Source organism: Poecilia formosa, unplaced genomic scaffold (genome assembly GCF_000485575.1).
Source record: "Poecilia formosa unplaced genomic scaffold, Poecilia_formosa-5.1.2 Scaffold45, whole genome shotgun sequence".
NCBI classification, from domain to species: domain Eukaryota; kingdom Metazoa; phylum Chordata; class Actinopteri; order Cyprinodontiformes; family Poeciliidae; genus Poecilia; species Poecilia formosa.
Window position 1 is genome coordinate 656,846 of NW_006799984.1, and position 24,951 is coordinate 681,796.

General features: G+C 38.0%; 1 protein-coding gene and 1 non-coding gene across 3 annotated transcripts; one reads left to right on the top strand and one right to left on the bottom strand.

Moving 5' to 3' along the window:
• Positions 1–786: 786 nt before the first annotated feature.
• On the bottom strand, positions 787–12,412 carry LOC103137959 (presequence protease, mitochondrial-like). 2 transcript variants are annotated; one of them, XM_007551990.2, is made up of 27 exons: positions 12,091–12,412; positions 11,119–11,224; positions 10,706–10,812; positions 10,404–10,555; positions 10,201–10,315; positions 9,228–9,324; positions 8,341–8,501; positions 8,128–8,254; positions 7,942–8,030; positions 7,726–7,854; positions 7,517–7,630; positions 6,420–6,516; positions 5,857–5,991; positions 5,582–5,717; positions 4,768–4,884; positions 4,552–4,681; positions 4,102–4,222; positions 3,911–3,987; positions 3,426–3,591; positions 3,206–3,306; positions 2,915–3,035; positions 2,785–2,835; positions 2,512–2,624; positions 2,188–2,313; positions 1,608–1,753; positions 1,286–1,388; positions 787–1,173 (listed from the first exon to the last, which is right to left on the bottom strand). In XM_007551990.2, the coding sequence occupies exons 1-27, from the start codon at positions 12,132–12,134 to the stop codon at positions 1,080–1,082; spliced, it is 3,075 nt and encodes a 1,024-aa protein (XP_007552052.1). In that variant the 5' UTR covers positions 12,135–12,412; the 3' UTR covers positions 787–1,079. The 2 variants fall into 2 exon arrangements, with proteins under 2 accessions (XP_007552052.1, XP_007552051.1); XM_007551989.2 differs by having other exon boundaries at positions 5,582–5,720.
• A 3,208-nt stretch (positions 12,413–15,620) lies between these two features.
• trnar-ucu (transfer RNA arginine (anticodon UCU)) lies at positions 15,621–15,707 on the top strand. Its single transcript is given in 2 exon segments — positions 15,621–15,657; positions 15,672–15,707. It is a non-coding gene; the product is annotated as a tRNA-Arg (tRNA).
• The last annotated feature ends 9,244 nt before the right edge of the window (positions 15,708–24,951 follow it).

The following is a 24,951-nucleotide window of genomic DNA, read 5'->3' on the forward strand; positions in this document are numbered from 1 at the left end:
TCTTCTGAGGATCTGACCCTTAGTTTTACTCATCCTCTGATCTGTATTGTGCTTTCAAATTTTATATCAAATCTTAGATTTGTTGTATGATTTAGTGTTAAATATTGGTCATTAAAGTGGGGTATTCATTTTAACACCAAAAGTAATAGTGTAAATTTAGCGCTTAATGTTATTTTAGCCTCAATTGGCTTTTTCTTACAGAATCCAGTCCTACCCAATCCTGACGCCATGCTCTCGACCTTCAGCTGACATTCGGCTTTGAGTCTGAAGAAACATCCACTTCCCCATAACCTTGTGCTGTCTGACCATTTAATAACCTTTTAGTTCATTTTTAGGATTCCAAACCTGAGAGAAAAGTTCATTATGGTATATCTTTAAGAGACGATACTGTAACAACTTTTAAATAATCTTCCACTTTTAATTTCTTCAGTATTACAGAAGCGGCAGGTGGTAGGAATTTGATCTTTAGCCCTTTAGAAATTCATGTTCTTGTTCAGAGTAGATTTCTTTAAAAAGAAGGTAATTATCCAGCTTTCTATTCACACTGGTTTGCATTGGTTTTGAGTTGTTATTAGTTCTGCACCATAGTCATCCAAATGATGATGCTTGAAGTAGACCACTCTGTAATGACACGAGTTTCGCTATAATTTTATCTTTATATTCTAATGTAATGAGCTGTATTTGTAGTCCTGAACCCAACAGGACTTCATTTTTTCAGTTAGTCTTGGTAAACTAAAGGCTGTGTTGCAAGAATTTATGAACAAAAAGTCACTTTTTGACAAGAAATCCCACTAAACTTAATGATTTAATGACAAAGTTTGTTTAGTGATTCTACTTTCACAAAACAACTCAGATCTAGTTTTGTATTCAATGTGTTACAAATGTTTTCCATCAGTCTTATGTACATGATGGAATATAAAAAGGTTTCTGCCGCCCGTTCAAACCGACAGCCATCAGCTTTAGTCGTCTTCATGTTGTGAGTTTCTGTCTCTCACCAGCAAGAAAAAAACAACAAAAAAATGTACATTTGTGTTTGGTTTTCAGTCCATTCAAGCTTTGTGTCCAGTTATGAAAAAACATTATTTTAATATCCACGTTGGATCTTTCTTGATTGCGTCGTTCTCTGGACCCAGGATGGCGACTCCACACGTGCTCTGACCCACGCTGAGGTACCTGCAGCAACACAATCAGCTGATTTCCACTTCGTGTGCAAGAGTTCCCCAAAGGCTAACTCAGATTTCAACAGTGGAGACATGAAACGATCATTCATGCTGAGCTGTTTTACCTCTCAGCCACTTCCACCAGGCCTTTATGATGCACAGCAAAGAGCTGTTCTCTGTAACTCTGCTTCATCTCATCTGTGACTCCACTGCGGAAGCGACTCGTTCCTGCTCCACAGAGACGGGATCAGAAAACATCAAATCAGTTTGTTCAAACTACAAGTTAATAAATAAAGAGCAAAAATGTGGATGCCATATTGAAGATGAAGTTAAGGGAAAAGAAAATCCAGGAAAAGTTACTAGAACCAGCTAGCAGATTCCACCCCGTAAAAAAAAACATCTAAAATGTTACAAATAGATTCTGTGACAAAAGTGTTGCATCATCACCTTTATCTGAAGGAGCCACAGGTGAATCTACAGCGGAGAAAACAGAAAGCTTGGCTTCATCGATGTCCTGCTGAGAGAACTGGCCTGACTTGGCCCAGTCGACGCCTCTTCGAAATGCAGATAACGTCTGCACCGAGTTCGGATCCCTTAGACACAGAAGAGAGGCTCAACAAAAGGCCTTGAATGGTTGCAAAGTTTTAATTTAGGGAAAAAAGAAATCAAACAGCTCAGCTGAGTTATCCACTCATCATCTGAGTTGGGATGCAGGAATGTTCAGGGGTATTTTTTTAAACTGAGCATAATAGTAATGTTCACATTTTTATTACACTGAATTTTGGGTTTTCATTAGCCTTGAGACACAATCATCAAAATTAAAATGATAATATCTAAGGGTTTTAATACGCTGACATGCTCCTGAAAGCACAAAGAGGTTGAATTTATCTACCAGAATTTTTTTTCCTTCAAAATTTAAGGACCTAATATGATCAAAGAATGATTTTTACATTCTTATATTGTAATAATTGTCATTTTCTACTGCAAAATGAAGTAAGGCTGAAGGAATGTGTGAAGTGCTGCCCACCTGTAAGAGTAAAAGGAAAAAACGCCGCTTCCTCCCATTTTGGCTCCGCCTCCGTAGGCTCCGCCCTTCTCCCGAATTTCCCCGTGGAGGAATTTAGCCGTCATCATTCTTGCCAAGATGCACAAACTGACCCATATGGAAGATGGCAGCAAGTGGAGAGGAAGGATAAACAATGAAGAAATGCGACTTAAAAATGTCAAACGGGACATAATCACCCTAACGCGATCATTTTGACATGCAGAGTACACCCTGTTGTTCCATTAAGTAAGCTAAAATAAAAGTTACAACAAAGATGCAATCACTTATCAGTGGACTTTTCTGTACCTGGCATAATCCTGGTGGCAGAAAGGGACGGTACGAATACTCTCACTGACAAAGTTAACAGGGAAGGGCATCTGGAAGAACGTTTTCATTTGACATGGCTGGAAATGTGGCTCCTGTAGAAGCATAAAAAAAAATCAGCTTAAACTTCAGTTAATATAGACATGAGTGTTGAATCCTGCATGTAATTCAGATTTCTCACTGTTAGGATAACAGATGCAACGACTAGGAAACATTTTTCTATACATCCAAACTCATTGATTATATTGGACTCACTGTTATTAGTTTTCTAGTTGGGCCTGAATCATCCAGAGGGTCGAGTGGTTTCTGTAGCAAAGAAACAAAAATACATGATAAATACATTTTCCAAGCAGGGCATCGCTTCAATCCGTCAGGAATATCTTACCTTAATAACATTTGCTCTGATTAGTTTGCGCTCTTTTCTGTTTTCAGCAACGTCTTTAATAAAACTCTCCAACTCTTTTGCTGAGTCAGAGATTATCTGTGGCGCTGCATTCATTGCACACCTGTTAGAATATGAAGGAAGCAGGAAATGAAAAGGTAAGCATTCAGCAGCTAAACTCTAAATCACAAATGTGAAAAGATGCAACCACAGAAAGAAAAAAAAAAAGATAAACTTCTCAGATTGAACTAAACTTTATTGTTAAGTGACTAGAACATGTAGCAATAATCCCACCTCATGTTCTCGGGGTTCAGAAGGTGTTTTTTGATCCTGGGTAAAACCCGGATGACTTGGCTAAGATCTGGCATCTCTGCTATTCTCTTCAAAAACTTCACCTAATGTTCAAATAAAAACATAAAACCTGATCAGTAAACCACAGCAGAGTGACAAAACAACGACTACAGACAACAAACTGCTCCGTCTTTCAGTCAACGCTGCCCAAAGTCAGGATTACCTGTTCCATCCCACCAAAGGTCTCCTGCAGCTCCCCGGCTGGGGTCAGGTGTCGGCCCGCTCTGGTCATGGCGTACATGTGGCCAGAGTCGGAGATCCCGTTTGCTAACTCCTGCGCCGCCATCATCACCAGAACGTGAAGACGCTCTTCGCTGTCAAAATGAGGGCTGGAAGAGAACCACCAGGCTTTTGTCATGTCATGCAAAGTAGTAATCATCCACATATACTTCATTATGGAAAAACTATTCTATTTCTGTCATCTGGCCATAACATGTTTCGTCAAAAACTGGTTTTAGACTGGATTAGAAGAGGTACAGCTTCCTTATCTCACCATTGTAGAACATGGAAAACAAAGCTTAAAGGTTCAATCCATAGCAAGAAACCAATCAATTAAAACTAAATAAGTCTAATCACTTCTGATAAGAAAAATGGTCAAACAAGAGAAGATTGACAGAAAGTGCATTTGCATCCTGGAGTTTTATGAACCTGTTGAAAATGTCGCTCCATAGTTTAAACATGTGAGGAAGGTTTCTATCCAGGCAGAAGGAGAACAGGAGAACCCCCTGAAAGAGACGGCAGAAACAGCAACAATAAGCTGATAATTCCCTGTAGAGTTCAGGTTCATCCCTCAGCAACAAGCAGAAGAAGACAAAAGGATAAATGTGTTTTTGGCTGACCTGCTCAAACGTGTCCATCTGGGTGCAGTCAGGGATGACCTGCGTCGAGACAGACATTCCTCCTGTCCTCCTCTCCATCTGCTGGGCCTGCTGCCTGTAATCCAGATCTCCACAGCCCATTCTGCCCACAACAACACAACTTTTAATCCGCTGCTGCAGCTTGCAATTGTTACTTTTCAAAGCAAATTTAAGTTAAAACATGCAGTAAACTAAAACAATTATTCAGTTAAATCAACTGTGTTCATAATGTTCAGTAAGGATTTAAGAATATTGTTACAAAAAGTATTTTTTAAGAAGAACTGTATGAATGTTCCTTTAGAAACACTTCTTGAGTGAATTAATCCAACTGCAAGAATAATAGTCAATGTTTCTGAAGAAGAGGAAGAAACATTTGACATTAAAGTGTCTTTCCAGTGGCGTTTATCTCTAAGCCCACTTGGTGGAACTCACTTGGTGATAATGCTGCAGAAGAGCGGCACGTAAACCCTCAGGTCCTCTGGCAGAGTGTTCAGACTGCACATGGCTCTGAAGTACACCAAACCGTTTGTGGGCTGCTCACAGTACTGAACCGGGACATGACCTTCAGCCAGGAGAACACACACCGCGTCAGAAACAAACCGGCTCGTTTCGTTACGATTAGATGAGACAAGGAGTGAACAGCTGTACCTGCAGTGCTCAGCTGAACGGCAGTGAAGGGTATCGTTGGCTGGATGTCGGACACTCTGAGAGCAGGGAGACACGAGGCATCCTGAGTTTTACTCTGAGCTGCCAGCAACTCCAGACCTTTTCAACAAGAAAACATGCAACTCAATACTCGACTCAGAAATACATGATTGAATCTCCTAGTTTAGCCTCATACCTGAAGGACACTGAGCAATCAATCAATCAATCAATCAATCAATCAATCAATCAATCAATCAATCAGCTTTATTTATACCGTTATGTAGATCTGGTTATCGTGAGGAGAGTCCACTTTATTATCCGACAGGGAAACTTTTCAATCAATCAATCAATCAGCTTTATTTATACCGTTATGTAGATCTGGTTATCGTGAGGAGAGTCCACTTTATTATCCGACAGGGAAACTTTACATCAACACAACAATAAATAAAAATATAACATAATTCAAAATGACCTGGTGATCAATACTTTAAAATGGTAAAAAAAAAACATGAAAAAAGGGCTAAAACACAGCATTCTCAATAGGACAAGATTAACAAAGAAAAAGAAAAGGAAATAATATTAAAACTATGTTAAATCAAATTTTGGAAGCTTATTGCAACAGAAAAAAAGGTTTTATATCACTTAGTCTTACATATGGAGATCAAATATCTGCATCCAACTGGGAAGAAACCAGTCCACGTTTTACAAAATGGAAAAGATGATAAAATTCTAAACTAATCTCTTCAATAATAAAAATAAAATATAACAACTATACATAACCAGGCTCTACAGAGAGCAGCTGAAGTGAAGCTGTTACCTTTCTGATAAATCTCTTTTCTGTCGCTGTCGGTCAGAACTGAGATCTTTTCCTGAAGTTTCTCCTCTTCAGCCTTGGCTTGTTTTTCCAGGAACGCCTCGTCAGGACTCATCCTCAGCGTCAAACGATGCGTGTTCTCCAGCACAAATATCCATTCAAGGCAGAAATTAAAATCTGATGTGTTTTATGTCCATAAACACTATATTAATATATGCCAAGCACTGTTGATTTACCTTTTTTTTTTTCCTAAATTAGGGATAAATTCATTTGTTTACCTTAAAGTAGTATCTGACTTTGTCCTGGAGGAAGTGAGGGTTTTCTTTCAGAGCCTGTCTGAACTTTGCAACGCTGTCGCTGATTCGGAGCAGCTCTACAGGATCTCCATCGTGGTTCCAGGATGGAGCTATATACTATCAGAAACATGCAGAGAAAAAAGCCCATAATGAAGGAAGACGTCCCCGACAGAAAAAAACGAAGGTCAAACTGAAACAGCCCTAATTCTGCAAGCAAGTTTTTCTGCATGGCTTTTACTTTATGACACCTAAAAGCCCTCGAATAAATCACTGGGAATGCAAACCTCTAATCACAGATACTTTAGTGATGATGGATTAGAAGCAAACACCCATAACAGGATATTTAGTGTAAATAAAACGGTTTTCAGGGAAATCAGTGGCAACATGTTTAAATTATTGATTTGTGTAGAAATATACAATTCATAGAAAATAAATTCCAGATTTTAAACACAGGAAACACAAACAAACAACCCAAAACACGTTTATGTCTGAGTGCCGAGTCCCTGGATTCCTGAAATAAGCCGAAGGTCAAACGGTGAACTCACAGAGGCCAGAGCCAGGCCGAAGTTTGTGGACTGATGCTTCATCTGGATCTCGATCTTATGAAGGAGAGATTCGATTCTCTCATCCTCAAAGCCCTTCCTGCCACAAAACCCAGAACAAGGAGGCGTAAAGTCAGGTTACTGTTCTTAAATAACTTGATAATGTAACATTTACCCTGTTCAGTTAAACAAAAAGAACAACACATCTTCATTGACCTTTAGCTCTTCCATACGTTTTGCTTTGAGTCCATCAGCTCTGACATGTTCTCGCGTTTTGAGCCAACACTGTGAGAACGTCTTCCCCACGGCGCTCCGCAGGTCACACCTCAGATTACCTGTCAGGTTTGGTTCTGTTCTCTGGCTCAGACTTTCTAAAGCTGGACTGTCTTCAAACAAAGTGATTATTTGGTTGTTCATGGTTTTTGTTCAAGACTAGTGCCGAGTAATGATTCAACATTCTTTATCTTCAGCTATGAAATATCTGAATGCTTTGAATCAAAACTGAAACTATTTTTGGACAAACTATTCAGAATTTCATCCTCCCTGGCAAAAACATTGATAGACAGAAAGATGGAAGGAAACATCGTTTCCCTGAATACAAAGTAGGTAGAAAGGATGCACTGAAGGAAAACATTTAGATAATGTGACAAAGAATAAAGTCTAGACATTGAATTATTTTTATTTTCTGTTCATACTTATCCAGATCTGGAAAAGTCTGACATCTAAATGCAAACTTGTTTGTCCTTATTGCTCCTTTTGAAACATGTTTTTTGCTACTTCATTGTAGTTTAGTGTCATCAGACCATAACAGCCTCCATAGAGGTAAGAAAACATAGTAAAGACAATATAGATTACTGCTTTAGACCAACCAGCTCTGGTTTAAAATCCTGCTGTAGTTCTGCTGTCAGCTTCCCTGACCACCATGTCCCTCATGTCCTCCATTCATTCACGACGTCCATTATGATTCCATTGCATATTTAATGCTGACTGACACCAGGAGATACTTTTAATCCTTTGTAACTTTGCTGCAAACTACAATATGCAAATGATGAAACATGATTCACTTGGTTAAAAGAAGTCGTCAGAGTACTGGGACTCACTCTATGATATCGTCGATAGTTTGGTTGATGATTTGTTTGACCCTTTCTGTGTCGTGCTCAGCCATCCCCTGCAGGCCGATGCTGAAGGACGCCTCTTTGGTGCTTCCATCATATCTGTGGGACAAAAAAAACAACAGTTTTTCCAAAAACCTCTAGGATGCAACATTTGCATGGTCAACTATTCTTCCAAGCAAAGTTCATGTACAAACCCAACAACGGAGGAGAAGTCACTTCCTATCTTGGGATCGATGAGGGATTGGTAGAAGGGCGAGTTTGGTCCAGACACCATGAGTGAAGACAGCAGGCTGAGAGTGAATCCTTCGAAGGAGTCTGTGATGCTAAGAAGAGAAACAGAAACAAGTCAGGCTGAAATCACACAGCTGGACTTTAATTTTCCAAGACTATCGATTAAAGTCGGATCTTACTCTCCCAGCAGGTAACTCATACAGAGAGTGTTCTGTTTAGTTGGATCTGGAGCCAAAGCATCAGGGCTGCAAGTCACATGGTCTTCTCTCTGGACAAAAACAGTGAAAATCCACAGAAATATCAGAGCCATTGCTAAAGTTTATGATTTTATGAAAACAGCGTGCATGTTTGACGCGTGTTCTTACTGGACTGCTCCAGTGAGGCTGAGATGGGACTTCTGTCCTTGCATTGATGCGATCAAACTTGCAAAGAGCCTCTTCTTGGATTTGCTGCAGATGGTTTTCCAAAGGCAAATCTCCATAAGTGAAGAACCTGAACATTTAAGAGAATGAAGGATATTCTTTAACTCCCAGTTTCCATTCCTGTGCAGCAGTGTTGGGCACGTCGTGCTTCCTTACCGGGCGTTACTGGGATGGTAGTGTGTGGCGTGAAACTGCTTAAGCTGTTCCCAGGTCAGGTCTGGAATGGCCAGCGGTTCTCCGCCCGACACCACAGAGTAGGTGTGGTCAGGGTACAGCTTGTTTTGAAGGTGCTGCGCGTATAAACGCTCACTGTCTGACTGGAAAAGCACACGGAAAAAAAGATCAGCGGTCTCATTTGTCATAAGGTTGAACGTAATCCTGCAAATAAATTTGAACAAAGGAGAAGAAGTCCTGATCTAAATACTCAAGATTTAAGATTAAAAATATTAATAACTACAGTGGAAACGCTAAAATGATGTTATACATCAAGATTAGGCACATTATTCCTAAGTATTAAGAATAATATTACATTTTACAATTCCTCATATCACTGTTTCACATCATGCCTCTAAAAACGAAACCACTCACCATTTGATCTGTTGGTTTTGTTGCTGTGTTCATAACTCTTAGTAAAAATGGATATTGTATAAAACATAATATTCCATTAATTAATGCTAATGAAAAATATAAACCAAGTAAAGTTACTAAGAAATATTCAAGTGCAACAGTGCCTGGAAGAACTGGTAAAAAGAAGAAGAAAAACTCAGCTAAATGATGCTTTTGGAAGCTTGGTTGAGCATATTTAGTAAACTGTTGTGGTTTGAAACCTGGAAACCTCCCCACACCTCATCTCCTACCAAGCTCCTCCCATTTTGAAATGAGATCAAGGAAAAGACGAAGCCAAGATGAAACATTGTAGTTTTATGACAAATTCTGACTGCCGGGTATGTGGTGAACTAAAAGCACCAGAACTGTGTGTTTAAATAAACTAAAAATGCAACAGTAATTGTGTGCACGCTGAAATGCACGTGATGGTGACTTACAAAGGCTCCTTTCATCTCGTTGAACACAACTCCCTTAAACACCAGCGGGGAGCTGGGATTGGTCGGATCTTCATTCTCCAGCCTCCAGCCTTCCTGCCTGAACAGAGTAACCATAAACACTCCAGTTAGATATGCAAAGAGAAAAAAACTACTTTTAGAAAACATGGCAAGGCAAACTTATTTGCACAGCAAGTTAATTCAACACAATAAAACATAAAAATCCAAAACATTGCAGCAGCATACATAAAGGAAAGTAATGAAATGTTGGAATTCAGATTATATTTAGTGATGTTCCAGTAATTATCTACCAAAGGTGAATCAAAACAAATGGGTTTTTAGTCTTGATTTTCAGTAATTTAATAAAAATATAAATGCATGGCTGACCTGACTTTCTACATCTTGCTGGGACATTAGAGCGTTAATCCTGGAAATGTTTATCAGGTGATAGAAGGCCGACTTTGTGACCGTCTCTATGTGACTCTGAAGGTCTCAGTTCATCACTAGACCCAGATTTCAGGCCTGATCTTTAGTTTCTATCTGTAATGACTGAAGCTGTGTGCCAACTAGTGATTGTTTCTTCAGTTTTGTTTTTATTCAACAGAAGAAAATGAGTGTCTACTAATCACTTGAATTATTAACTGATTATGGTCTGACCTAGCGATAGCATGTGATTTTTGTTAGCTCCAATAAAAAACTAGCCAGGCAAGTAAAGAACAAGATAAAACAAAATCTGCAAGAGCAACAATTTACCATTACATCTGTAATGTTTATTAAGAGTATACAACTTAAAGCAAGATCTTAAACCCCTTTTTAAAACAGAGTACCACCGTCTGCATGTCAAAAGCATATTTTCATTTAAAAAATGTAATTTATGAATTTACAACACCTTAATTTAACTTAACATCAGAAGATAAGCAGATTTAATTGTCTCTAGTTGCTCATGGTCAATATGAAGAGTGCAGCTGAATCTCACCAGAAATCTTGTTCTCGTAAACAAGGGAAGAAAACTGCATCCAGATAAACTGAAAGAAGGTTCTGGAAGTCTTTCCCATTTTGGGTGGAGAATGGATACATCGTGTAGTCACTGGCTGTTCACACAGAAACATAAAGCGAGGATTAATAAACACAATCTCAGCACAGGCGTCTCAATATATTTACAACCAAATAACAGCGAACCTGTGAAGGCATTCATGAAGGTGGACAGCGAGCGGTTGAGCATCTTGAAGAAGGGATCTCTGCAGGGGTACTTTTCAGATCCACACAGCACCGTGTGCTCCAGGATGTGGGGGACCCCTGTGCTGTCCCTCGGGGTCGTCCTAAACTGGACACTGAACAACAGCAAGAGCAAATAAGAAAAACTATGAAACCAGAAAACCATTTCTGATTCTATTTACAAATAAGACGCAGCTGTAATGCTGTTAAAAACTCCACAGATTAAGCAGAAGTTGCCACCAGTTTAGAACTAAGAGCTAACCGACCTGAAGAGGTTGTTTGAGTCATCCCGGGCTGCATGCAGGTACTGAGCTCCAGTTTGATCGTGGGTTAACTTCACAGCTGTGAGACAAAGATCAGGGATGGCCGCAACCTGAGGACGTTCGGGATAAGAAGCACCAAGTTTAACTTCAAGGTTACTGACATAAAAACTAAAAATGTCCTGATACAAGACAGTTAACACACCACAGGAAGCACAAGAACGTAGCATATTTAGAATAGTGTTGTCTTACTGAGATCCACAGTGATTATAAGGCAGTAAAAGTTTACTGATTTAATCATGTCATTTGAGATTTTATACTGAGGGAGAAAAAAATTCTAAAACATCCAAATTTTCAGAGAAGAAACAAAACAGTCAGATGATCAATTACTGCATCAGCCAGGCGAAAGCTGCTTCTACCTCTCTGACAGTGAAGCCGTGGATTTTCTGCCCCGGCTGGTACTCCACAGCCTGTTCCCTAGCTGATGAGCTCCTCAGCCTCCATGCTTGGTGTCGTCCGTTCAACCTGGAGGATCAGGCACATTCTTGCTCAATCAGGACTCCAGAGAATTTGGCAAGAAACTGTGCATGCATATATTTCCTATTTTCTTTGAAACTTCATAATTAAGAGACAACTCTATTTTAAAAAGAACATAATTATGTTACAGAATTGACATGTCCACCAAATATGCTACAACACTTGTACAATTTAAAATGGCAATATAATGACAACTCTATCTACTCCTCAGATTTGAAGTCATTTAATGTGGTTAAGTTGAACTTAAATGTTTTTTTGTGTGTCTAAAATAACACCTCAGCGACAAACAGAATCAATGACAGCAAAATCAGGTTAAACCCAGGTCACATGACCTTCCATTGATCCCCCTCTTTTCAATGATCACATGTTGATACAAATATTTGAACTATTTATTTTATGATTTCCTCTCATTTAGGTTAATATATGTATATTATTTTAGAATTAGATCCTGCTTGTATTTTGTCAAAGAGGCCTGACGCCGCCACTACAACAATGTGTGCTGTAATTTATTGATGTCAAAAAGGTGGTCACATTCACAGGATGTTGTGTCGCAGTTAAACATGCTTAATTTCATCCCTGAAGCTATTTGACCTTTTTAAACACATTGTGTCTATTGCAGATTAAATTAATATACAAATGAGGTTAATCTCTGAGGTTGAACTGGCTAAACAAAGTCTAACAAAAAATACAAAACTAAAGCAAAGTATTTAATTTCATTATGCAAACGGGTGTGTTTTCACATAATTGTAAATAGCACAGGTAAGTCAATAATGAATGACATGGATTTACAACCTTAAACAAACATTAAATAAATCTTGGCTTTGTACAAAGAGTGCCGTTATTCACCAACTCACCGCACATGAAGTCTCTGGAGCACAGTCTTCGTAAGCCGAAACATTATTTTTATACCAGTTGCAAAAATAAACTATTTTCTGTCTGTGTCCGGCTACAATCCACACATTTCTACCATATTCTGAACAAATTCACTGTATTTAGACTTAACATCCCCGGTCTGTGTCCTCTCATGCTGTGTTGTGTAGCTGACATGCTGGTTCAACCACTCATGCAAAGATGGCCGTCACGCCGGCGCAAATCGCAGATTTCTAAACCATCTGCCATCCACTTTAACCGATCCAGCCGTAATGGTGCTCTACTGCTAGATGTTGCACAATTTTTCACACGCGTGAGAGGGCAAATGACGTTCAACGTCCTCATTTTTGATTGGTCAGCTTGTGAAGAAGAAACTATATGATTGGTTGAGTATCGTTAGAGCTCTAAGGTTACCAAACGATGACTTGACTTAAAATAGCAGAGCATTTGGAGAATTTACTACGCTTTTAATACGCTAAATTTGAAACTGTTTTAACAACTCATGGGAATAAAAAGACGCGACGTTTCCTCATTTACATTAATCATATGGAGAAATAAAATGCAATTACAATTTACTTCCACGAGGTGACGCCATGTGAACATAGTTTGGTGGCTAATACTTTTAGGACATTTCTCATTTTGGCCGTTATATTTTACTACCAAACGTAGCAATGTGCAAGTAAACTTCCACCATTTTTCTATTGTTTACTTATAATCGTATTTACTGAATTAAATATAATATAAAGCATTCGTTCTTTGTCTTTAACTTTTTGAATGAAAAATATGCGTTTTTCCTAACATTTCCTATGATTTTATTTTTTTCCATCCTTCCATCCATCCATCCATCCATCCATCCATCCACTTTCAACAGACACTTATCCTTGAAGAACAACGGACAGATGCACACGCATTAACACCTTAGGGCAATTTAGAGCGATCATATCGTGTGTTTGTATTGTAAGAGGAAGACAGAGTACCCGGAGAGAACATAAGACTACACAGTGAGACTATGCAAACTCCATGCAGAAAGACCCCAAACTGGGATGAGAACCTTCTTATTGCAAGGAAAGTACTATCAATGTGCAGTCCCTTTTATTTTTTTATTGTGAGAAATTTTCACCTTTTTCATATCAGTCTTTAATTTCGTGATGAACTATGTGACGAAATGGAGTTAGAGTGCAAATGTAAACTACGTTTTAGTATGAGAAACATTATAATTATTATTTTTGATTGATCATCTCAATTCAACTTTATATTCAAGTGCTTTTAATATTATCATGATAAAATAATTTTGTTTTCTTTTGACTAAGTGGAGCTTTTTGATCGCTGGGTGTGATAAAGACAAATACAAAACTGAGATTTCACATTGTCCTGAATGCACCATCCCTGATGTAAGATGTGGGTGGCAGCATCATGCTGTGGGGATGTGAAGCTACAGAAGAAACAAGGAAGCTAATCACAGTTGATGGGAAGATGAATCGAGACCAACCTTCCAGCAGCCCACTGATTATACATACAACCTGAACTACACTGGAATACATTAGAACAAAGTATATGTATGTATTAGAATGGCATAGTCAAAGTCCAGGCCTAAATCCAATGGAGAACTGATGTTCAGAGATGATCCCTACCCAAATTGCCTGATGATAAAACAGTTCATGAAGAATAATCTGCTTTAGCAAAGCACTATAAGAAATAAATTTATGAGTCGTAGTTCTTTGCATGACAGTGACTATAACCCAAAATACAACTACTAATGCTACTATTAATAATAATAATAATAATAATTTTTTCACTCAGGGTATGTTTGTTGTAAACAGACAACCTGAACAATTATCAGGACCCAAAGATTTGTGCCTTTTGGTAATTATCCCAAACCCTTTCCACTTAATAATCTCTCAGTGGGGGGCTGCTAAGGCAGTTTCATGGCATATCAAAACACGAACCCCATTATTACAGCATGTGTCTGCACTTTCAGATGGGAAAAAGCAAGGAAAGCAGTCTTACTGGATATCATAAAGGGATGTCATAAAAAGGATGTAAACCGTAGAACCACCATGAGATCCTGGGGGACTGGAATAGAAACACTAGTCATTTCCCTTATGCGCTCTTTCTGCAAAAATCAGCCTGCCTGTACTGAGCACAACTGCGACAGCGACTGCAGTGACTGGCTTTCATTTTTTTCTGTGAATATCTTTTGAGGCACCCACGGTCATCCCTTGTGTTTCCACTGACAGCATGTGGGAGACTTTCCAGCAGCATGAATAGGAGGCCTTGGCGAGGAGGCAAGAGGCTTTTTGACAGAGCAGCAGACTCCTCCGACTTCAACTTCACAGAGTTACTGCATGTTTGTTATCAAAAGAAAGAAAAGAGATAGCACAAAAGAGTGTGGAGCAGGTTAATAAAAGATATAAAAAAATGTATTACATGAAAAGAAACTATGATAAAGCATGACGTGGATTGAATGTTAATACTTAGGTTTTGAGTCTTGGCTTATGTTGGAATGAATTAATGAAAAAGTCAAAACTGGCACTATGAAAAAAATTGCATTAGAAAGAGGAAAGTAGTGTTCATATTTTGCAGGTTTTGAATACGAAGGATAAAATTGTGGGGGTGGAAAATTAACAAACAATTTTACAAAGTCATTTTTCATTTCATGGTGACTTGAAGTTAGGCAGAAGGATTATGTAGGCCTCTTTTAGGCTGACCAAATATTGCACACCTGCTGCTTTTGAAGCCATTATTTAAATAGAGCATTAAATAGATGCTGGTCAAGCTATAAATTAGATTTTTGTAAAGCTGAAGGAAACAGGATTAAGTCGGCAAACAACTGAAACAACCAAAAACAGTCTTCAAACCAAATGGAAGTAGACATAGATAATGCAAAAATCAAATTGCTGAGACCGTGTGTAAGATATTGGCTTGGATGTAAGTGGATGGCTGTGCTGTGGTTCATCTGCTCCTTCCCTCTCTGTAATCCTCAGGATTTTATAAACGTCTGGACTGTCCAGACGTGGGTTCATCCAGGCCCGGGCGATCCATCAGTGTCAAATAGAAAACAAAACCCCCAGCTCTTCCGCCTCCTTTCGTCTTTTACTGCTTCGCCATCCATCAGCAGTTTGCTACGAGTCTGTGTTTCTTTCCCCAGCAACAACTGCCTCCATGTTTACAATCAGGCAGGATTTATGGATAAAAATGACATGACAGGTTAGTCCACTTTGCTCAAAGGCCACAGCTCAGTATGTTTGTTTCAAGTATAACAGCAATATTAAAAACAATCATCAAAGTACAGAGGCTTTTACTGATGTAAACTGAATTTTTTCAACATCTTGCCTAAATTAGAAACAGTAACTGAAATGGATTTCAGTGGATTTCTGAAAATTCAAAGTAATGCACAATTCTATGCCTGGAGAAATCTGAATCTGAATCAAAACAGTTGCCTGTAATGGATACATAACTTATAGGAAGGTAAACACAACAATGTTTGAGTATTTTCTTTGCAGCCTTATAAAAAGGCTCTGTGGCGCAATGGATAGCGCATTGGACTTCTAGACAGAATGAGGTAATTCAAAGGTTGTGGGTTCGAGTCCCACCAGAGTCGTAGCATTATGCATTCCTTAAACCAAAGAGGGCTTATTATCTGTTTGGTACAGGAAAACCCAACTACCTCTGAGGTTGGAAAGTTGGTCTTCATAAGTAGAGGAAAGGTTTCACAAAATACTGAATTTATTTTAAAGAATATGTTATTAGTGTAAAACATTCCACAGAGAAAAAAATGTAGCCTTTTTTTCAAAGTATACCCCACATACCAATATTAAATATTACACCAGTATTATTTAGAGTTATTTAGGGATTATATGGCTTTCCCAGAAAATGTCAGGGAAGCTTTAAGTTCATTAAACAAATCTTGGATATTTATCCAGAAAGCTTTTTCTGACTTTTTAACAAGCATGGAAACATGATACTATTTCATGTCTTCCCTCAGTGTAAGTGTTGCTGTTATGCGACTTCACAGATGGAATAATGACATTAGATTTAACCTGATGTACCTGGATAAATGGAAGGAGTTTTTTATGTTCAGAAGATGAGACTCAGTGTTCAGACACATTTCATTATAGAAGAGTCAAAATCTCACTAATTAAAACCGATTGGTGATTGTTAATGGCTTTCAGTCTTGTCTGAGATTTCCTTGGACTTTTGACATCTGATAAGGAATTCCTGCATTGAAATGTCAGAAGTCCTCACAGACTTTTCTATAAGTGCGTGCATTAGGTGAATAGCTGGCCGTAGTCCATACTAGCATCGCATCCACTTTCCTCCTCACCTCTGGGGCCAATTAGAGTGTTGGAGCTGAAAATAAATGAAACGTGGTGGCAAAACAGCGTTTACTTCAAAACCTCATGCCTAATTTGCAGATCCCTCTCAGATCTGAAGAGGAATTAGCGGGGGGTATGTCGTTTGATCTTGCAGAAATGTGAATTTGAAACTTATTGAGTGAGGTGAAACTTATTGAAACATTTGGTGTTAAATGTGTGAAGACCACAAACAAAAACCCTAAGAGTGTGTAGGAAGGAATGCTCTAACTCAGCTGCATGTCTCTCAGTTTATCGCTTTTATTACAAGTTGTTGTCCTTTCATAAATAAAAACAAACTCAGTAATAACTTTACTATAGGAAAACAAGCCAGAAAAATCAACTAATAGGATTCTCATTAATATTCATAAAAAAAGTATTTATTCACAATCTTTCGTTTCTAATGGTAAGATTTTGTGTTTTTGCTGTGTAGATTCAAGGTTCACACTTTCATTAGTGCTGCTTTGCAACGTAAACACAAAGGTGGCAGATAAGTCACAGATTGTGACAAATTGCAAGTAAGACGTATACCAAACATTCAACTAAAGTAGAAGAAGTCAACAAGAAGAGTGCGTTGCTCCAACAGATGGCCTTACCTCCACAGAGGACGGATCTCAATAACATGGAGTCCATCTGGGGAAAAACAGAGAAGCAGAGCGCAATGAGGAGACTTAAATTAACAGAAGCACATACAAAACCACCTGCCAACTACCTGGAGAAGCCCTGAGTAAAAGTACCTGGAGGATTTATTGCTTTGAAGATTAAGCATGGCTCAAACAAATATTGATTAAATTCAAGATTTTTGCTCCTTAGCCCATTATGTCTCATTTTTGGTTCTAAATAAATCCATTGATGGCGTTATTTTCTGAAAGCACCCTCACTTTACTTTTCTCACTTTAAACCTACAAATCTGCCAGCTAAGTCTGTAGCCTTCTGATGCTAATCTGAATGGATTTTACAGACAGCCGTTTGCCTGCGTTCCACAGAGTCAGAAGACTCCCTGGACACACAGCCTGAGGCTGCTGTGGACTTTATTTGGACTGTGGCAAAGCAAAAATTAAAAAGCAGCACATCAAACACAAACACAATGCAGCCACCTGAGCATAGGCACGCCACACAGAGTGTCTGCACAGAAACAAAAATCAATGGCAAGTGACGCCACTGGGTTTAAAACAGTTCTGGCTGTGAATTCTCTTGGTCGAGTGTTTTAGCTTCATTATTGAGCTTTTTGTTGGCTCTTAAAAGCCCCACAGTGGGCTTGTCTGCTGACATTGTGCTGGTTTTGAATTGGGATTGATTCAAACTCCTATGCAACAATATATATAAAACAACAACAGAAAAAACCCTCTTAAGAAGAAGAAAAGGTCTCATGAGTAGCTTGTTTTTCAAGCTGGGTAGAGTTTCAAATCTTATTTACAGATTTCCATGCACAGAGTTTATACTGTGCTTCAAATGAAGATTTGTAACCTTGACAAAAAATAGTCTGAAAGAAGGGTTTGTGCATGTGTAAAATTAATCTATCCATCATTCCACTTAACATTGTAGCATCTCATGCAGTCAGAAATCCAGATAAAGAGCAGGTATCCATGTATTAAAGTGTTCTGCCCTGTTTGCACATGGAGCTCAAGGTATAAACAGAAAACTTGCTGTTTAGGTGGAATATATGTTCTTATAATTAGACAGTAACAACTGATAGGGACCAATCAGAGCAGAGGTTATTGCAATGTGTTTAGAGTTCCTCTTATAAAGTACTGCAGGAGTAAAATTATGTGTTAGGATGGAGAAAGTAGTGCTCAACCAAGTTGATTCCAAAACATATTATTAATATTCTGTAGTTTTAATTTTGCTGCAGAAAAATTCAAGTTGTTAATTTTGCAAGAGTTTACTTTTATATCAGTTCTGATGTTTGACTAGTGCCAAACATCAGCCTTGGCAGATTATAATTCCAAAAATCTTGTTTCTGATAGAAAATGGGACAGACATGTCTAGAAAGAAAGCAGAAGTCAAATGAGCATCAATTTTGAAAGAAAAAAATGGCAAATATATATATATCTGCCATTCCCAATAATCAGTGGAACTGACTTCAATCCATTTTCATGAATGCTCACCCAGCTTTTCAGATCTTTCATTTTAGGGAATCCTGTTCATTTTAAAGCAGTTCAGCAACGGGACAACCTCCATTCTGGCTGAGGTGTTACTGTCCAATCAGGACTTTTCCATAAACTCAGAAATGTTTTTCTACACATTCATCCACCTTTACAAACGAAGAAAACATTTTTTTTCAGCCATGTAATTTCACATGGTTACAAAGCTTGGCTTACAAGGACATTACATTCATTCACATCTATGTGAGTCAGAACATTAGTTACACATACGACGCAAAACATCTGAATCAATCTTTACATATTTATATTTTGCTTTGAGGAGCTAGCGGAATATTTTACAGGGGCTTTTAACAATATTTCATCCAACTTTAGGTTTCTCATAGTAAGTAAACTTTGTTCATGTAGCTGCAGTTAAAAAACTCCTACAGAAGACATTTTCCGATTTCTGAATTCAGAAACACTTTGTTCTTCTTGCACCCAACATTTCTTCATATTGTTCACCCTTAATAATATGCTCCAAAGGCCAAGTACAAGAACTGCACAGAAAACGAGTTGAAAAGAAGCAAAAGTTGAAAGAAAAACACTGAAAGACCTTCAGAAATCCTGGAGAAATGTATTACTCATGTCTTCTTTAAAACAGTTCATGAGAAAGCCTAACTTGGTGAAGTAAATGCAAAAAATGTGTTGCTTATATCAAATGGTATATTCTATAATTTCCAAGCGGACCAAAGAAAATAATAATAATAATAATATAATAAAAAAAACAATAAAATAAATAAAACCTAATTTTATGGCTACGTTCTGGTTTTACCATTTACACATTTGTTTTTATTCGGTTATATTTAGAAAGCGTGTTTAAATTAAACATAATTTCATTGGTAGAATTTTCAGAGAGAAAATTAATTAGCCTAAGGTGCCTAAATGGCTTTCAGTGGGCCAAGGAAAACACATTTGCATGTTAGATTAGTTTTCAAAAGGGACAAATTCAACAGCATGTTATTACTGAGGCTCATGTTGTCCTGGAAGTCATTAAACTGCTTCAGAGGACAGATATACATATAGATGAGGTGGAAGGCTTGATTACAGTTTACTCCTATAAGGATGATGTACCCTGGGGCAAGGCACTTACCCTCAAGTCACCTATCAGTTTTTATACTGGGTTTATAAATGTGTGTGTTTGTGAGAGCGAATGTGGTGTGAAATGCTTTGAATAGTCAGTATGACTAGAAATACGCTAAATAAATTCAGTCAGTTTGATTTATGTATTCAAAATACATTTATTGGTTTCAGTAGTTCATATTTCTGGTGGACATTCTGGATTTTCAGATGTAAAATTTTTCAAAACATATTTTCTGCCAGCAAACATACTTGGTTCAGACAGATCAGTGCAGACTGCCTCAAAACGCAGGTATCATGGAGGCGGCTTCAAAAACAATAAAAATTGGATTTAAGGTTCACCCTGATGATGGCTATTGAGAAAACAAGAGCAGTAATCAATGTCTGCAGTTCAAAAACGACCCACCAGCTGTGGCACCAAGCAGCATGTTTCATTTCAAACCTCAAATCCACACAAAAATGTGATTTCAAAATAAGGAGCTTCATTTTTATTTTTTTTACTAACAGGTTTTGACATTAATTTGGAAAACTAACACCATGTTATAATCAGATCTCTCTTAGTTCCAGTCAGAAGAAGGATGTCAGTAAAATGTAAAGATTACCTTAAGTATAAATCTGCCAGCGTATAAATAACATCTTGTAAATGGATAAAAACCCTGATGCGACCTCCCGGTGAAACTTTGTGCTGAAAACACTCTGGGGAATTTCCACTCTCTATCACACAAAATGGGCCCAGAAGGCCCGAAGATCCTCCAAGTCCTGGTTGACTTTATTCTCGTGGTCGGGTCTTAATCCTGTGTGAGGGTAATTTGGTTAGTGAGTTATCCTCATAGTAGTGCAGTTTTGGCATCACAATTACAGTTTATTAAAACTCTGGCCCTATATTCACAGATTCAGCCAGCATGCACATATCTATTCATCTATATATTTAAAGACTTTTTTTTTAAGTCTGGGGAATAAGAAAAAGCTCATTTTATGCCCTCTGAGCTCAGTACGTGAGAGGTTTTTCCTCTGTTTGAGAAGCCTTCCCACCAGCCCTGGCTGTGACCTCTGGAGAGGACGGATAATAACTTCACAGCAATGAATGTTCAAAGTTAGTTTGCCCTCCACCCACAGCTATATCTCCAATTTCTGCATTCCCTTTCAAGCTTGCGCTCCTCCATTCCCACAGAATTTCTCTCTTTTATGCGCTCGCTCTCTCAGAGGGTAAATCTCGGTGTGAGAGCATCCAGCACTGGATCTTTCTCCATATCTGTTTGTGTGTAATTCCATCTACACCTGTACATGAGTGTCTTTCCTTTCTGCAGCTGCTGCTATGGTTCCCAACAGCACCAACAAACAGGGAGGGAATACTTGGTTTCTGAAATCATAGTTAGCCTTCTGGCGTTATAACAAAGATCAAATGTCATCATCTTCTTATTATACAACTTGTATTGAATTTTGCTGTATTGCCATTGTACAATTATACAATAAAGATGAATTGTGTAGGTAAAAAGCAGCTCCATTTTTAAAACATAAATAAAGAACCATACATGGTGACATTCCTTTTGGTGGCAGGTTCTGGGTGTTTTTGTATGATTTTCATGATTTTCAACAGTTTATGTTCAAAAACTGAATCATATTTTTAAAATAAAGCAAATTAGACTGCCTGAAGCAATTATAAAGAGACAGAAAAGACAAGGACAGAGCAGAAAAATATAAAAAAATTTACAATGTGTGATTAACAAAAAGAAATACGTGACAAAAAAGTTATGCAATATAAGAATATAAAGAAAACAAGAAAAAACATGGATTTAAAATACTTCAAAACTTTGAAAGACCTTCAGGAAGCCTGGAGAACTATTGATCAAAAGCACATTGAGAGATGAACAGGAAGTCTGGCTGCTTCATGGCAAATACTGAAGAAATTACTGGTGGTTTAAAACTTTTGCACGCTGCTGTACATTCTCCCTTGGGAGAAATTGGTTGTGAGCAGCTGTGCTGATAAAGTCATTGGGTCTAAATGAAACCGTGTAAAACAAGCGGAGCCTGAACAGCAGAGTGCTTCCACCTGCTGCAGCCTCGCTGTAACCTTGCTGAATATTTCATAGCCGCCAATATGTTTCTGTGTCACACTTTTGAAGTGGTGCCATCGGATTTCACCAGGGTGACATTTTTTTGGGGTGAATTGTTGTTTTTTTTCTTCTTTTTCTTTTAATGTTTTGTTTCACTTCTTTTCTTCCACCACAACAATGTCAATTTAGCATACGGCGCTCATCAAAAGCAACCTTGCTGCCAGCTGCTGAACACAAACCTTCGCTTTCTCAGTCTGTTGTTGTCATATGTTTAAATTATGCATTTGAATTTTAATAGACAGGAATATGATTATATAGTCTGACAATAAAAGGAAATGGGAGTTGGGAAGAAGGGGGGTGAAAATCTTCCAAAATTCATTTCAAACATTCATGCATATTTAATAGGCTGGGCGCAAAGACTTCACACAGCAGTATAATCCCAATATGCGCCAAGTCGTTATCGCTGTCATATGCTATATGCAGTAATTCTGCCACAGTGCACCTCTTTGGAAGAGGTTCTGGTTTCCATCAACCAAAAATGGTGTCTAAAGTCAAAAACCTCAACGTCAGTACCGCATACACACACAACATCGTTTTCTTCTCTTTTTCACTTTCTCTGCCACTTTTTGTACGAAACAAAACTTCCTCCACACTGTCACATTTTGGCTTTTGTTGCAGGATTGTTGAGCGCGGCGCTTGGGTAAAGCATCTCATCCTGTTGCATCTCTGTATTCTCCAGAGTTTGTTTTATCCTTCCCTGAAACCTCACTACTTTGAAGGTGCAAAAACACACAACCCACTTTCATATACTTAACTTTTTCTATTCTGCAACTCCTTAAAGAAAAGAGTCCTCAGCCGGAGGAACACAGAGAGAAGTCACCTAATTTTGTTCTTTGGAGATCCGCATGTGCCCCGAGATTATAAAAGGCATCAGAAAACATGGTGCAGGAGCTGTTTAATAAATGAAGATATTCCTGGAGAGCTGCTGCCATAGCAGCTCATGAAAAGTAAGAGGGGAATCAATACTGTTTGTGCTTGTTTCTGAGTGTGTTCATGTGTAAGTCTGGGACAAATTCATACTTGTGGTTTAATTTAAGTTTGTTAAGCTGTCAAAGCTTGCATTTCAGTCAATGCCAAACCATTGCTGAGTAAATGCTAACAGAACAAAAATGATATGTTAGATTATAATGACAGTTTTGCATATTGTTCATATGCCATGCACTTATTACCAAACCAGAAGAGAATATTTTGAAAGAAAGAAAAGCCTGAGCAAAAGTAAAAAAGCTGAGTAAAACTGTTGTCACATAAGACTTTTTATATAAACACAGTTTATTTTACTGTAAATTTTACCAATGAAACTATTATATGAATGTAACTATGAATATAAAATACAAACTTTTGGCCTGTAAATTTATTTAATCATAAAATCACCTAAATTTACAACTAATGTGCTGTTCTGATTAACTTGTTAATTTCTATGAATGTACTATTAGCCATGTCAATATGATCTAGTTCAGAAAACACACTAGTCCAGAATCAATTCTGATATAAAATAGAGGATAATCTTCATCATATGGAAGAGGATTAGGGCCACTGAAAAAAAAAAGAATTCTGCTTTTAATCTCAGAATTCTATGGAAGCCCATTTCTGATTAAAGTCAGAATTCTTATTTTTTAATTCAGTGGCTCTAATCCTCTCCCGTATCATCAAGAAAAAATTGCAGATGAAAAAAAAAGTTTTCTTGACAGTCTCAAAACTTACTTCATAGTTCCTTAAAATAATAATAAAACATCACAGAACTTTGCTTAGTTACTATAAAATCTTTATAACCTGCTTTCAAAGTTACTGATGTGAAGTGTTAGTTTGATACACCAAAACATTAGCATTAGCCTGCAGTGCTTCCAGCTTGGCCAGTGATGTTGAACAGAACCAGCTCCATTAAATTCTGCTGCAATTTCCTGAGGCTAAGACAATTTCATGTATGCATTTATGCTCACATATCTGACCTTTTTCATGTTTACTCAACTCAGAACTGGTTTTTTAATAACTGGGTGGAAGGTTACTGTTTGCATACTTGACTGTACAAGGACATGGTGAAATTAATATTAGCGCTCAGATTTGGTCCTGTCACAGCTGGGATATGCTTGAACCAGCTGTGGGATAACTTTAAACGTGTCCCTTTTACTCAATAAAAGCACAGATCTTTTTAAAACTATAAGACACCCCAGAGTTTACTTAATTGCATTCCAGAAGATGACTTTGAGAAATTTCCCTTATGATTTAATGATTGAACATCTCTCTCTCTTTTCTGACCCCCTGTAGTCTTCTGAGGTGGCTGGTGTCCAGCAGTCACCTGCTTCCCACCAGCCTCTGGTGAGCTGTTGGCTTCAATTCATAAGTGCTGGAAAAATTACACATGTCAGTTCTGACCTAGATGGTCATGTAACGGGCAGCACGCATAATTAACCCGGAGAATGTTTATTAGGCCCAACGGCACTGTGAGCATGATGTGGGAGTAAATGGAAAAATGTGTGTGGGTGTCTGTAAGAAAGAAGGACGGCTGAGTTTTTCTCCGTGATAGAGATTTATATCCCCGTTTAATGTGAATACAGAATCCCTCTAATGGCTTTATAGTAGAAGTGGATTTAAGTATTTGGGCTAGAGTGGGAACTTTAATGAAAACTAAAATAATAATAAAAAAAAGCTTTTAAGTTAGTGGCTGTTTCAGATATAATTTGATTATACAATACAACTCCTGCATTTAATCCTGAATAAGCATTTTTAAAGCACAGGAAAATAACACTCTGCATTACATTAGTATCATATTCTACATCAGCATTGTAATTATACACCATTAATTCACTTCCTAATGACTCTGTAGTTTCTCTGATCTGTTATTTTGTCCCAAGCACCAGTTTTAGCATGACAGCCTTAACGCTGCTCCAACATGGTTTCACTTAGCAAATACATTTCTTTAAGCGCATCAATAAAAATGCTTACAGCATAGAATTTTTTTATATCTCACTCCAAACACACTAGAGCAGTTTGTGGACATGCTAGGCTAACATTAGCATTTTCTTTCTCTGTTTTGATAAGACCCTTTGATAAATATATTGATCATGTATTTCAGTGTTATTCCTATTGATCATGTGAAGAAAACCCTCCAGTCTGGCTGAATTAAAACAATCATATAGAGGATCATATTAACCAGATCTCCT

Excerpts from the sequence above, each read along its gene's own strand:
- LOC103137959 (XM_007551989.2), bottom strand. The coding sequence starts at position 12,134 with ATGTTTCGGCTTACGAAGACTGTGCTCCAGAGACTTCATGTGCG. Across the intron at positions 8,255-8,340 it reads TACCATCCCAGTAACGCCCG|GTTCTTCACTTATGGAGATT; the intron begins GTAAGGAAGCAC and ends TTAAATGTTCAG. Across the intron at positions 1,389-1,607 it reads TGTGGCTCCTTCAGATAAAG|GAACGAGTCGCTTCCGCAGT; the intron begins GTGATGATGCAA and ends TCTGTGGAGCAG.